The sequence below is a fragment of the Cygnus atratus genome, chromosome 3 (genome assembly GCF_013377495.2).
Source record: "Cygnus atratus isolate AKBS03 ecotype Queensland, Australia chromosome 3, CAtr_DNAZoo_HiC_assembly, whole genome shotgun sequence".
Taxonomy (NCBI): Eukaryota; Metazoa; Chordata; class Aves; order Anseriformes; family Anatidae; genus Cygnus; species Cygnus atratus.
Window position 1 is genome coordinate 58497512 of NC_066364.1, and position 14829 is coordinate 58512340.

Sequence of the window (14829 nt, forward strand, 5' to 3'; positions counted from 1 at the left end):
AGTGGAGAGGGCCTCTGTTCTGCGTGGGCAGATGGGACATGTACATGTGGAAAAGGCTGCTCTGTTCTGGAAAGGAAACTCAGAAAGAAAATGAAGCATTCATTCCCCATCGCCAAATCTGTGGTTACAAATGCACATGGCAGCATCCCAGATAAGTCATTTTTGCTACTTTGAGAGCTCATCTCAAAATCCTTATTTAGCAAATTTAGGATTAGTATTAAAAGAAAGAAGAAAAGAACATTTCATGCATGGAGAAAAGAAAGAAAAGTCATCATCCTGCAAAACTGTAAATCAGGCCCAGCATTTAAAAAAAAAAAAAAAAACTATTTAAGTAGTTTCAATGATCATATGATCATAATATAGTGAGAGTGGTAACCAGTAAATCTAATTTCTGTTGCTTCAGGACATTAAATATATTAGCGTCTAAAACAGCAAAGTGCTCACTAACTCACAAGTATGTTTTTTAAATTCTGATGGTCAAAAAATCTGAATTTGTAAAATCCTCTGTGCAAAAAAAATACACAACACATGTAGTAATCTAGAAAATTTTATTTTCTCAATACTTCCAGACTGTTCTAGAATTGCCGTTTAAAATAAAGAAAATGCTCAGATTTCAGGTTTTTATAAAAGTAGCCAGGACAATAAAAAAAAAAAGTATTAAACATGACTGTTACAAATATACATACACTTTCACTAGAAAGAATGGCACTGATTCATCTTCACAACAAAGGGATTTATTTTGACAAAATGTTCCTGAGACGAGTGCTGTGCACACTAGCAAATACTGGGATATTCAGGGATCTCCGGTCCCCTCTTTACCTGAGCTGGGAGGAATGCTGGACACCTCATCTCAAAGACCAGGGACTCCAGGAAGTTCAGTGTCCTATAGATTCTGTTTGGGCACGGGATATCAAACACGTAAAATGCAGCCACCAGTGCTGCCAGGGCTGTGGTGCAGTCCTCAAGCTGGGCTACCTCTTGTTTTTCTACATACAGAGCAAACTCACATGAATTCACATTGAAGGGATTTTTAACTTCCAACACTGGTGTCACCACCTTCACCTAAATTTAAAAAAAAAAAAAAAAAAAAGGATATTTCAAATGATGTCACAGCATCACATTGGTGAAATGAATTGTAAATTGTAACATCTCAGAGAATTCAGTAAGCCTAATAACACTGCTTGGAATTTAACTAGCATTTCTGTTAGTATTTGCTCTTTATCCCAAAGGCAGGCTAACATCATCCTTTTCCAGGAACTAAGCTGAACCACCAAAAGGCCAAGGGATGTGCCCAGGCAGCTCATATGAGCAAGAGACCACAACCAGTGGTACTGTCTCCTACCTCCTCGTTTACTGCAGCAAACAGACTCGAGTCATCTCCAAAGACATCTGGCAGAAGTAAACATGCAGCAGTCATCTTCATATCTGTCAAAGGCAAGGATTTCTATTAAATTACAAATGAAAACATTCTGGCACTCTGGTATCATCCTGGAAAAACAAACTGTGGCTTATGAAATAGCTAACAGCTCAGCAGTGGAACTGCTGCTCAGTCCCTTTTAAAGAGTACTTTGTGCCACAGTAAAGGTTTAGGTGCCTCAGCTGGCAACGTGCAGCAGTATTTAAATCATTCATGACACTCATAAACTCAATATTATGATTAAATTTCTCTTATGCTAGGCCTTGCTTCTAGTGGAGTTTGTGAGCTGGATAATCCTCCTGCCACCACTGCTCACCCCCAAACTCCTCTCCTACCCAGTTATCAGTTGGAGTTGGGCTCAATGATCCTTGCGGGTGCCATCCAACTCAGGAGGTTAATTTGTGTCATCTGCCTGGTCATGTCCCTTCCCAGCTTCTTGTGCATAAGCCCCCAAACCTATTCACTGGGGGGAAGAGTGAGAAGCAGAGGTGGCCTTGATGCTGTGCAAACACTGTCCAGCAACAGCTAAAACATTACTGTGTGGTACCAGCATTGTTTTGGTCACTGATCTAAAACGCAGCACCATGCCAACTGCTATGAAGAAAATTAACTCCATCCCATCCAAACCAGAACAGATATTCAGAGAATAGAAGATTTGTACTGACATTTTAAAATGTCTTCCTCTGTGTGTTGTTTCAGATTTTCTTGCAGCATAACGGTAATTGGATTATTCTTCACCAGATACAAAGATAATATGTTTTCTGAATAAATCTCCAAAATCTCAACTGTTTTCTGATAAACGTTCGTGTGTGTAAGAACCTGGAACTCCCGAAAGAGCTAAAAAAGGAAAAAAAAAAAGTATCATTGCAATCCTCAAAATCAAAACTAGAAACGAAATAAGATGCATGCTTTGAAGACAAGGTAAGACTAGCTCAGTAAAATAAGATCTATAAACTGGATGAGATGATAGCTTAATTTCTTTCCAAAACAGGGAAGAAGTACATCAAGTATCAACAAAGTACTTCCAATAACTCACTGCTGTTGTGTGTGGCATGTTTAACTGGTGAGTCTTTTAAAGTGGTGTTAGCAGTAAAAATACAATAGATTAAATAGAAGAATGTTGATGAATATTTCACTAGAAACATCCATTAAGATACATGCCCACAGTTGTATCACACTTATAATATTAAACTCAATGCCATTATTAAGTATAGATCTGTTACCTGATAAGGGCATCTTAAGAAAGGAAATAGTCTAAGAATGTCTTGTAAAGGTGCCTTATCACTGATCATCTTCCTTCGTATTTGTATTGTTGCATTCATTCTGTCATTCACTTCTTTCCAGTTTCTCTGAGTTTTCATATATTCTTGCTTCAGCCAGTTAATGTTCGCATACATTGCATCACCTTCAAGATAAGCGGGATCATCCTATCAACAAATGAAGGAGAGAATTGTAACAAATCTGATATCCTTTTTTATCTGATGTGGGACCTGTGTGATTTGATGTCAGTCCACACTGGAGACTACACGAAAGTGTTGTAAAGCTCAGCAGAAAGGACCTGTAATGTGGCTTAAGTACTGGCTCTGCAGATTCACCCTCATGCTCTAATAGCTGTATTAAGATCTGTTTTCATATAGTAATAGAGCTACCAGCCAGGTCTCCCAAGCTCAAATTACATATTAGAGGAGATTCATGAGATTCCTGTGCCTGTGCTTGGTTTGCCTAATTGTGATTTATTGGAAATTAGAAGGCATTTCTAATGATGTCTCAGTGTTACTCCTTTAGCAATATCAGCTCTATCTTGCCAAGAGAAAAAGTATTTTCTTCTTACTCATATAAACTTCCACATTCACGCAACTGAAGTATTTACCCAAGAAGACCAGAGACCAGAAGAACTAAGAGAAAGAAAATCCTTAATGGAAAGCATTATTTGATTAGTTTGACAGTTAATGTTACTTCATACTTGAAGATATAATTAATGATTTTCCTCAAAATTATCAGTATTGTCTCTGCTGTAATTCCACAAACAGTAATTACTCAGAAGAGGGATGGCTATCCAAAGCAGTGCATCTGTGGTTGTAGCCTGAGGCTGTTTAGTTTCTATCAGAGGAAGCAGTGAATTTGTCCATTGAAACGAGCTGAGAAAACATACAGTTGCATTGTTAGTATGATTACCACTCTCAAGCTGCTTTTACACTGGCTTTTCCCAAAAGCGTTGTCACTGACGCAGCTGTCATCTATGCCAGTGGTGGCCTGTGGGCCAGAGCCAATACAAGTTGAGACACCTGATTTTGTTTCCCAGAACGTTTAAGACAGAACTGCAAAACATACAGCATTCAAAACTGCTCTCTATGTGCAACTTAATTTTCTGGTTAACACCCTTTTTTAAATTGGACATGTGGAATTCCAAAAATAGGATGCACAAGATATACAAGTAAAAAATTGTCTTCCTCCAACTATATATCCATGGATTTCAATAGCCATTGTTATCAGGGAAGAAAACAGCTCTGAATGCGGGACAGTTAACTACCATAACCCCTACATGTACTCCCCTGGCCCTTGATAGGATGGTGTTGTATCAGCACAGTCTGCTTTCTTTTTAATAGTGTATTTTAGACTTAATTGAATAGTAACATTGGTTTGTGAGCAGCCTGACTGGGTATTCCTGTCCTCTTCCTCACTGCCCACAAACAGAGGTAGCAGGTCAGATGATTTGGTCCTGTACCCTCCTCTAAGTGACTGAGGGGATAGCAGTGTAGTGGCACTTCCCCTGAGCACTGTCAGTACTCCACTGAACTGGGGCCCATGGACTTCCAGTGGATATGTTGTCATATTTCATAGCCTCCTGTAATTTTTTTCTTCCATAATTTCTTCCAGTCACTTTTCCAATCCAGATAAAATCGTACCTTTCACAGCATTCTGCATTATGCTCAGCAGCTTAACTATTGCACTGTCAGAAGAAATGTCTTTTGTTTTCTCTGACTACTCCTTGCTTATCATACTGGATTCAATATCTGTTCACCTGTAATTTTGTAGATACATCATATTCCATCCCCAATAACCTCTTTTCAAGCCAAGACTGCCCTAAGTTATCTAATCCTTCCACGTACAAAAGCTGTTCTGTACTTTCCACTATTCCTGTTAGCATCTTTCCATATTTTCTAATTTCACTACTGTCTTTATAAGATGGGCACAGTAGAACTTAAAATACTAGTTGAGTTGCTGGGATACCACAGGTGCATACAGTGGAATAATGCTCTCTCTTTTGTTTTTTCCTTAAATAATTCTGAGCAATCAATATACTTCTTTAGATAGCTGCTTAGCATTGTGCCAAATTTTCTTTAGCATGATATAAAAATATCATGTGAATGGTAATAATAAGCTCAGAGCCCATCACTGTAAATGTTGTTAGAATTGTGTTTTCTCCTTGTGCTTTGTTGTAGATCTATTTGCACTGAGTTTTCTCTCCTGTTTTTCTGCCCTGTTAACTCAGTAGCATGGGGTCTTTCTGATGCTCTTCAGTCAGCCTTTGTCTTTACTACCCTTAGTTGTATCAGCAAATGTGGTCAGCCAGCTATTGTCCTTTTTCCATATCACTTAAAAATATATTGGACTGCATAAACTAAGTATTAACATTATCTTCCACTGTAAAAACTATTTCTGCCTAGCTCCTGCTTATTCCCTCAGATTATATCTTTTAAGAGCATTTGAAAAAAAAAATGTGGTGAAATCTCTTCTGAAGTTAATATAAACTTTATCAACTGGATTTCTGATGACCTCAGGGTAGTTGAATACTTCAGAGAACTAGTAACTTTATGAAGCATGACTTCTGTTTACAGAAACTTCATTGATTCTTTCCCAATTTATTCATCTCTTGGCTCTGCATTACAGTTCTTGCCAATCTCACCTGCAAAGATAGTAAGTTTATTGGTCAATATGTTCCCTTGATCTCCCCTGAAACTCTGGAAACTGGCATCAAATCAGATACCGCCAATTTTCCAGTGTCATTTTTCATGAGAGAGGTTGCACATCCCAGTTGAAAGTTTAGCTATTTTATCCTTGTACAAATCTAAGTTTTTTCACAAATAACCTTGGGTCCTGGGAATTTGTTACGGCTCATTTTAGTGCCTTATTGTGTAACCTCTTGACTGACATATCAATCTAAGACATATGCCTTGAAGTTGCCTAAAAAGAGTGCTCCCAGTAACATGATCTCCAGAACTCTACTTCTGAGAATTCTTGCAAAGCCTGTTTTTTTTTCTGGTAAGTCTTTATATTCTGTGAGCACTCCTGTACCTGGAAAACACAGAATTACGTTTATGGTTTTTACTCTGGACACGAGCCATTTTGAAGTCTCTGACTCCAAACAGCTCTGATACTACTGACTTCTACTGATACTTGTCTGATACTACTGCTTCCAAGCCTGCTGCAGGTCTGCAGCACAAGAGCTCCTTTCTGGAGCAGCTGTCACCTTCAGACACCAGCTTGCAGCAGCAGGAGAGCAGCACAAACTCAACCCCGTGTGCTAAAACCATAGGCAAGTGGACTCTGTTGCTCAGGAACAAACACTAAGGAGAACAAGTTGTGACCTTTACTCCAGCTTATCTCCATCCCCCTTGTCAAGGCAAACAGAGTTGATGGACTTTCCATGTAGTCAGCTCGGTCCTCGAGAATGAGTTTAGTCAATGACATTATTAATTAGCTAAATGATTCCAAATGACATCAGTGGTAAGCTACCCATAGAAATATGGCTGCGGTCTAAGGAAGAATTGCTATCATTACCTACTAGGAAAAAGCACGTTGGAAAGCCAAACCTTGTTGTGTAAACCTTCCATTACAAGTAACAAGAGCAGAGGTGAGTGGTTTTCTTCCAGTGTTCTGCCTGCTTACAGCAATCACCATCTGTAATCTTTTCATCTTTTTAGGCTGCACAAAACTATTGGTGGTTCTAACCTTTACCTCATTAACATACCTTGTTTAAACTAGTAAACTGTATAATAGATATGCATACCCAGAAAAAGAAGCACACTTCAGTCAAATAATAGAGCTTCAGAAATCTACCAAGTCAGTGCTAGCACCATTTGGATACAAATTAATAAGTTTTCTCCTAGCCTTAGTGCCATCACTATTTCAGAGATTACTTCTTGTTTAATTACAGTAGAAATAAAAGAAGTAAACTTTATGTATCTAAAGGATGTGCAACGGTAAGTATGAAGTAAAACACTTGTTGGGTGCAGAATGCTTCTTTCAATGAAAGAGCAAGTGAATACTGAGTTGTGGGTCAGCATTAGCGACCAAAGTTGCTATGACTTTAGGGCCTCTATATACAGTGACAGGTCTGTGCCTTTTATATCTAAGCACTTAAGTTCATTTTTGCCTCTGGACAACTTCATTGCAAGTATGGAATTATACAAACAATATAATGTAGTATACAGTGCTACGTAATTATAATTAGTTGGTAATTGGGAGGATAAATTTACTGCATCATTACATGTTTCTAATTCTAATTGATTTAGTACAAGCAGTGCATGTTTATCAGTCAAGAACAGAACAGAGCAACGGACCTCACGGGTACATTAAACCTAATGGCAGTGACTGCCTTTAGTAGAACCACCATGGAATTAGAGAACAGCAAACTTAGATGTTTGTGGATGAGTAGTTGTTTTTACAGTTAGCCTAGCTGAAAATCTAAAGGGAGAAAGTTTGACTTCACTTGAATTAAACACAATTTCTGACTTTAGGATTTATTAGATGCAAACATGAAAATAAGTTTTGGCTTTATTAAAAATATATATAAAATACCATGCTTGCAGCAAAACGTGTTCTACGCATACATTGCTTTATAACTGAACTCCCATCATCTTCGAACTTTGTTCCTATTTTGCAAATTTTTTTTCTAGAAAAGTACAATAAATGAACATTAACTGAGAAACTTGAATGTGGCATTCACTTAGAATGTTTCCTTTTTTCCTTTTAGTTTTTAATTTGTGGACAACTTGATTTTTAAGAGAAGCAGAAAGATAATTGAAAGGTGGCTTTCTTTGAGGGGAAAGAAGTTATCTCAGTAGGACACCATTTTGCAACCTATTTTAAATTTTATTGGAGAATTATTTCAAGTGCAATATAAAATCTTTTATAGTTAACTGTGACATTGGCGGTATGAACAGGAACAAACTGGATTTAGAAAGCTGGCTGCTGAACTGGTATTTCAGCCTATCACTTTCAAACTTAGGGAAGACTCTAGATCTTCTCCACTTTAACTATCAAAGCAAAAAAGCTCATTGCAGTATGAAAATATTACAGTAAAATTGTAACAATAACTTCAATCCTTGGTTATTTCAATACATTGTGGAAAAACATTCCCATCTAGACTGAAGCCAGATCTGCATTAAAGATGTATTATTTCAATGTCTGGAAAAAAAAAAAAAGACAAAGCTAACAGTTCAGTATGTTTACAGTAGGGAACTAAAAAAAATAGCTTCTCGCACTGAATAAAGAATCCTTCCTCTGAACAGATTTTCAACCATGTCACCAGTAATATCCATTCCCCTTGCGGTGATAAAAAGAATGATAGTTGGTGGTCTTTAACTTATTTTTATTTTTTCTACATGGAATTTTGTCTTAATGGTAATGTGCATATTGAATAGTGTGAATAATTTCCTTTCTTTTTAAATACTAAGGGTTAAATTAAAAAAAATAATCTTTCTGGAACAAACATGAGAAATTACCTCACTACCTTTAAAAAAAAATGAGTTGCTTTTTCATCACAAGCACATGAGAAATACTGTGGAATAGAAAAAGATGTCAAAAGTATGCAGAAAGGAAGATAATGAGGTATAAGAGGATATCTAGCACTTGTCCATCAGTGTAGCCTAGACCTTGCCTGAGGAATGGTCCTGCCATCCCATCCCTCTTCAAGTTTCCCAGAGTTTCCCCTCTTCAAGTCAGTGGGAACCTCTCCAGACTGCCACAATTTCTCAAATATAATTGATAGAGGCTTAGCAACTACCTCCACCAGTTCCCTCAGGACCTGGCAGATGCATCTCATCAGGTCCCCTAGATGTTTTTGATGGATCTTGTTGTTTTTTCCCCAAGATATAGCTAGAAATCCTTGTAAAAAGAGCAGCCAGATTCTTGTAAAAAGCCCCAGCTAGTACTCTGCAGCACTTTATTAGTGTCCCAGACAATGAAGTGAAGCCCCTATTTCTCTTTGGGGGAGGAGGGAGGGAGCAATTCTAATGCATGAAGTACAACACAACGTCTAAGTTTTCTGTTACTGTAGAACAGTAATTTTCTCTTCTCCTCACCTGGGATGCTTTGGGAATATTCATTTGAGGTTCTCCACTGATTTACTTGCTGGAAAAGGTAGAAACCATTAAATGGCAATGAGAACTGCACAGGCAGGTTCCATGGTGCCAGCACTGAATGGGAGCTCCACTTTTACACCATTCTTTTATGCTAGGACCAGCTTGCTGACAAGTAGCAGTGTTGGTATAGCTATTGCATTGCCTTTCCTTATGCTGCTTTCAGTATCATGTAAGGTCCCAGCAGCAGCAGCTAATATTTCCTTTGAAAATACATTTTTAAGTTTCCTCACTAGACGCCAATGCATACTCCAAGACATGTCATTGCTTAGTGCATTGCTGCTGCTTAACACTTCTGGACTGCTGAGACTATGTGCATCAGAGTTGGCATCAATGCTCAAAGTACTTATGCAAGCAAGCCTGACAGTAGCAGTTTCAGTGTTTTCTTTCTACCTAAACAAAGAATATGATGCTTGCGTACTTACACTTGTGAGGGACCATTGCCTGGAGAAATTTTTTACACTAAGTGGGTTTTGTAACCTCTTCGGAATGAGAAATGACTTTCATAGGTAGTTACATGAGTGTAACCTGAATCCTGTGCTTTGATCTTCAAATACTGGAAAGTGGGTCTTGCTGTTTTGTCTGGAATACATACTGACACAAGACATCATAAAAACTCTTTTGCATTCTGTGTTTTTAATACCGTAATTGTAAAAAAGTCTTTTTTTTTTCCCTGTGGTGACTTTCACGTTCATCATAATGATGTTTAATATAAGATATATCGTCTGAATACTGAGGCTTTTTATATGGGGAGGAATTACCAAGTAAAAAAGAAAAACAAACTAAGCTGTAATATGTCTGATTCTGAAAGGCAAGCAATAAACTGGGCAGAGCTCAGGACCCATCTTCTTGCCCCAGTGGGTGGAAGAGAACTGAGAAGGCATCACAACTGCACCACCCTTCATGTCCAAAAGCTGAACACAGAGACTACTGAAGCAGCACAGGCAGGCTGCTTTCATGCGAAATGAGCATGTAACCTACTCCAGGATCCACACTGACTCTTACTCAAATGAGATGTTTAATTAAAGCAAGCTCTGCTCTGATTACACATAATTACCCTTTTGAGCCAGGCAGATACTTTCAGAGCTAGACTTACATGCCAATATTAATTGCAAACTTTCAAAGCCATATAAGTCAGTCTATTTCTGACCACAACTGCTTTCTGATTTGCAAACTACAAAACAAACAGCATAAGCAACATGGGATAAAATTTATTTTCATCTGTCAAGAGACAACCCATACTTCACCCTTCATGTTAACTCACAGAACAATGGGAATACTGAATGATGTTAAGAAGAGCGTGAAGCATAACGTACACCAGGAATCTGTGTTCAAAGTTTCTCATTTGACCCTAAAGCATTTTAAAATATTGAGTAAGCAATGACACACACTATGTACACACATAAAAGTTGCTGTGGTAAAACCACGTTATGTCGATACAACCTTTAAATGATCATTTGTATACGCAGTTTCACATTTGGGCCGTGCATACATCCAAACACATGGTTTGGAGATTTTTAGTGTTAGAAAAAAGGGGCTATCACTTGCTTTGCCTGTGTACAACATTCACTGCATAGATGACATCTAATTCTGTGGCTGCTAATAGCATCCCTCAGCCACATGGCTGAGCAAAGAGAGTTTTCTGCAGCTCATGCACAGGAAGTCTATACTTTGAGATACTTACAGACATCTGATTTGTTTGGTTTCATTTTTCACTTGCTGATGCTTCACACACACACACACACACACACACACACACCACCTTCTCCCTTTTCCCCAGGGATCTCCTACCAACTCCCACTCTCTCTGCATTCATTGAAAACTTGCTTCAAGTTCACTGCCTCCTGCAGTGGTATAATCTCATTGACAAACATGATGTTGTTTGTCTTAATCATCTCAAAGAAAAGCGTACCCCTATGAAATGTCTAAAAGAGCTTCAAATATAAATCTGTACTGAGATAAAAGAAACTCCAGCTCAGAGTTGGCAACACTCATTCCTGATTACTTCTTTCATCAGAAAAGACAATTTCTAGCTTGTGATGAATGTAAAGCCAATGGAGTAAATTTCTGTGAGACACACCAAAATCTTAAACTTTTCCATTACCATTTGTCTCCCTGAAATCAGCCGTACGACCACTCCCAGAAGCTCAAGCAGACCCCCAGCTTCAATATCAGTCTTACAAGTGGCAACAGGTTACACACACTAAGGAAGGGTAAAGGCGAAAGACCTTCACCTTGTGAATGGTTGGCTTCCTTCAATAATCTGCTCCCCTATGCTGGCTGGTTCAGGGACCATTTCCTACATCTAACCTTAATCAGGTACTTCATGCAAGTTAAGGCTTCCAGGCCTCATCATTTAACCTGTCTCTGTTCACCCAGGGACTTGGACAAAACTCAGGATGCCCATCAAGCAGCTTTTCTACAACCCTCCTCCTATTTAAAGCCAGGAGGCTCATCCATTCTCTCTGAACTAAGGAAACTCCAGAGAAAGTTTGACTAAGGGGAAGCCTCAGCCTTATGGCAAAAGTGTTCTTACCACCTTAATCACTCTTGTGCCACATGATAGCACCAAAACACTTATGGTGCCAAATGTCTCAGCTTCCACCCAGATGCCTGGTTTTCCATCTGCTCCTCTTGGCATAGAATTTACATATTCACCACTTTCAACATTAATGCTCATCTTCTCTGTACATGAATAATATTAGCAGATGTCCAGTTATATGATCTTAAGTTTCTGCTGAATCCTTCCACTTCTCCCAGTCTAAGTACTGGATAGACTAAGTACAAAATAGTTCTTGTACCATCCCACAGCCACAGAAAGGAGGTGGCCTGCTGGTGCCCCCTTTATAAATTATTTTCATGATGTTATTCCCAGCTCTGCTGGGTGTGGCAGACATGCCAAATACCTGCAAACATCTACTGCTACCTTATCCCTCTTGTCGGGAGTTAGTTCTCCTTTTCACACCTAAATCCAAATTTACAGGAGTAAATGTGGCATTTACACATGTGCTTCAGAGACCCCTGCTGACCTCACAAAGAGGCTGCTGGAGGCTGTAAGAAGTTGGAGGCCTTAGAATACGGACTGTACTCTTTTTCTACACTTCTGCTTAAGATCATATTTTTTCTAGCCTGTTAATCCATTAAAATTCAGGCAACCTAAGATATCTTTGCATAATCCCTTTGCTAACAGGCTTTTTCATACTGCATCTGGGATGGATTGAAGGAGCTTGATTCAGGTGCATAGATACAGCTATTCAGTGATGCGTTGTAAGGGTATCCCAGAAATCCCTGAAAGCAGCAGATACAATATAGGACTTATGGGAGACCCACCATGTGCTTACTGCTACATGGGATATCTGTGGGTGTCTTTATGTCTATCTTAGCTAACTTAATTTTTTGTGAAAGTGCACTTCCCAGGAGCAACACTGTTCAAAACTGACAAGTTTTCAAAACTTGAGGTTTTGGAAGGGACACTTTGCTCACCATCCTTGTGATGAATAAGTTAGTGTTCAAATCACATGCCTTCATCATGTGGAGGCCAATCATCAGCCCTAACCACACTCTCCATCACCCTTTACTTTTTGAAAACCTTCTGGCCAAATGTGCATACCTGTTATCCATGCACACTACATGTGTCCTATCATCCTATTCCTTCTGTCTTCATCCTTCTGACTCCCCCCAGTCTAGGGCTCCTGTAGTTACATTTGGCAGAAGGTGGTTTCTCTCATAGGCTGAAGAACCACAAACCAAATTATTTCTTAGAGCAGGCGAAGGGGTTTATGGTGCCAATGTGATACTAAAAAACAAACAAGGAGATCAGTCAAAAGAGAACAAAGTCAATCACTGTATGGCTGTCTTAGTAGCATCCACACCCTGGCTGCAGAGAGGAGATTGGCTTGCCTTTCTTAGTGTGATCACCCCCTCATAACAAGTGCCTTCCTTTTGCAGCAGATCAAGATCATTAGCATTACAATGTACTCTCCCCTAGCTTACTGTAGCTCCAGGATATTCGCACAACTGTGCAAAATGACCGGGGAGGATTCTCACTCTGTAGCCAGAGGCCATGGCATAGCCATTTTATGACCTGGGCACTGCCCTTGCCCTTACTCAAGGCATTTCTTGTGATGCTAGCTAGGAATATACTTTTTTTTTTTTTCCCTCATGATGAGATAGGAAGAGCAGTCAAGAAATTTATTAGTATCATTATTACTCTTTTTATGTAAAAAAGAATACCAGCTATGCTAATTAGAAATGCCTCACTGGTAAAGAATCTTTTTATCATCTTCATACCATTAACAATTCAAGATTATACTGACAGAAAGCACACTGCATGGAGTTGCACCTTATGACTATTCAGAAACTAAAGCTGCGTGGCTGGTAAGTAGGTCATCCATTGGGAACAGATGTGCTCTTTCATCTGCACTGCTTGCCAGTTGGCTTTGACCTATAATGCCCTAAGTGTCCTACTCTGCCTGTCTAAGGGAGGGTGTGGACACACAAAGTGGCTAGAAATCCTTGACTAATTGTTCTCCAAAGGTCTCCTTGGCATGGAATTCATTTCCCACCCTTTTACCTTAAATAGTCCTGATTGGCTGGCTACCCATCGGCATATGGCTGGTCTGTTTCTCCAGGCTTGTAAAAGGGACAATGGCAAGGGGATCTGACTAATGATAATCTGAAAATCATTTGGTCTTGCCTGTGGTACTGACTTCTAGACCAAATATTTATTTTTTGAGGTTAAGACTTTCTGTTTAGCATTTTGAATTTATCACAAAATAGTTAGTGCCAAGCATTAGCAGTAAGGTACCTTTATGTATGTTCCTAAATACACAAAATGAAAAACTCCACACGGCATTTGTTTAAAAGAATGCTAAACAACCATCTTGTTCAGGTGTGCACATTTGCAGTTTGTAGTGACAAAACTTGGTCTCTCAGAACCAGGTGTACTTGGCTTCAATGTAGAAATGCATTTAAAACTAAGCTATGATTCCCAGTTATGTGGGATTCATTCCTAAACCTTAATGAACTCCACAAGTGTTAATCCTTACATTTATTCCTCCTTGTTTGGGATACAGGTAAAAAAGAGAAAGAAAGTTAAGGATGTTCAGGGAGAGCTCAGCATCCTCTCACCTTCTTCCAGTTTCACCCTTATCCACTTACAACATTACAGCCAGCAAGAAATGCCTAAGAGGAGGTGAGATGGAATGTGCTTCCTTCTTTAACTTCTAGAGCAAACCAGGAGTGGCCAGCAACAGCCTTGGGCAAAGCATTTAAAGGGAATGGCATTCCCAGTTTACAGTGCAGACACAGCGCACTGCAGTTAGTTATACCTTCTCTATAGGAAAAGGAAGTCTAGCAAGTAGTCCCTACAAGATCACAGCAAAGCCCTTCTCAAGCAACTGGTGTGACACAAAAACAAACAAACAAAACCCACCCACAACCTACATTTTCCCTTTCCAAACATTAGCAGACTAATGAAGGCTGACTTTTAAGCATACGCGATAGGAGCCTATTGCTTCTCTTTTATCTCATGCAAGGCTGTTTATTGTTTTGCACCCAAAATAAAGGTTTCTTATATCACACATTCTGCAAACCTTTCAACTGAAACAGGCAAAAAGAGTGAACTGTTTATTCCTGCACACGTTACTTAAGAAGGGATAAACAGAAATTACTAAAGCTTCTATTGAATATATAGATGCTTTTTGGGAGAAAACTACAGCTACATTAGAACACAAGGGTATGACTTATGCAGGAATGCAAGAAATAAACCACTCTTGTTCCCCTAAAGACAGGCACTTATCTGGTAAAGAGCAGTATGGACATAGGTGAAGTTTTACCATATTTTAATTGCAGCTCTTAAGAGAAGCATGAGGTATGTTGGCAAAGCATAACTGGAACCTTAAAGTATTTATGAAAGCATGTAAACTAATTAGTGTGCTTCAAACACTTGCTGGGCAATGATAGCTCTTTCTGATTTCTCTGACTAAAGGGAAATACAGCATCTGCATGAATACATTCATAAGCAACCCTGCGTATGTTGTGCATCAA

The 14829-nt window shown here is 39.0% G+C and overlaps 1 protein-coding gene across 1 annotated transcript in view; it reads right to left on the reverse strand.

The window, feature by feature from the left end:
• Positions 1–741: 741 nt before the first annotated feature.
• The window catches only part of SAMD3 (sterile alpha motif domain containing 3), a 34399-nt gene continuing 20311 nt past the window's right edge, over positions 742–14829 (reverse strand). Inside the window, exons 6-9 of the mRNA XM_050709924.1 lie at positions 2641–2844; positions 2083–2254; positions 1343–1425; positions 742–1062 (exon numbers count right to left, since the gene is read on the reverse strand). Of these exons, the coding sequence (XP_050565881.1) occupies positions 775–1062; positions 1343–1425; positions 2083–2254; positions 2641–2844 (747 nt within the window). The 3' untranslated portion in view covers positions 742–774. The remainder of the gene's footprint in view (positions 1063–1342; positions 1426–2082; positions 2255–2640; positions 2845–14829) is intronic.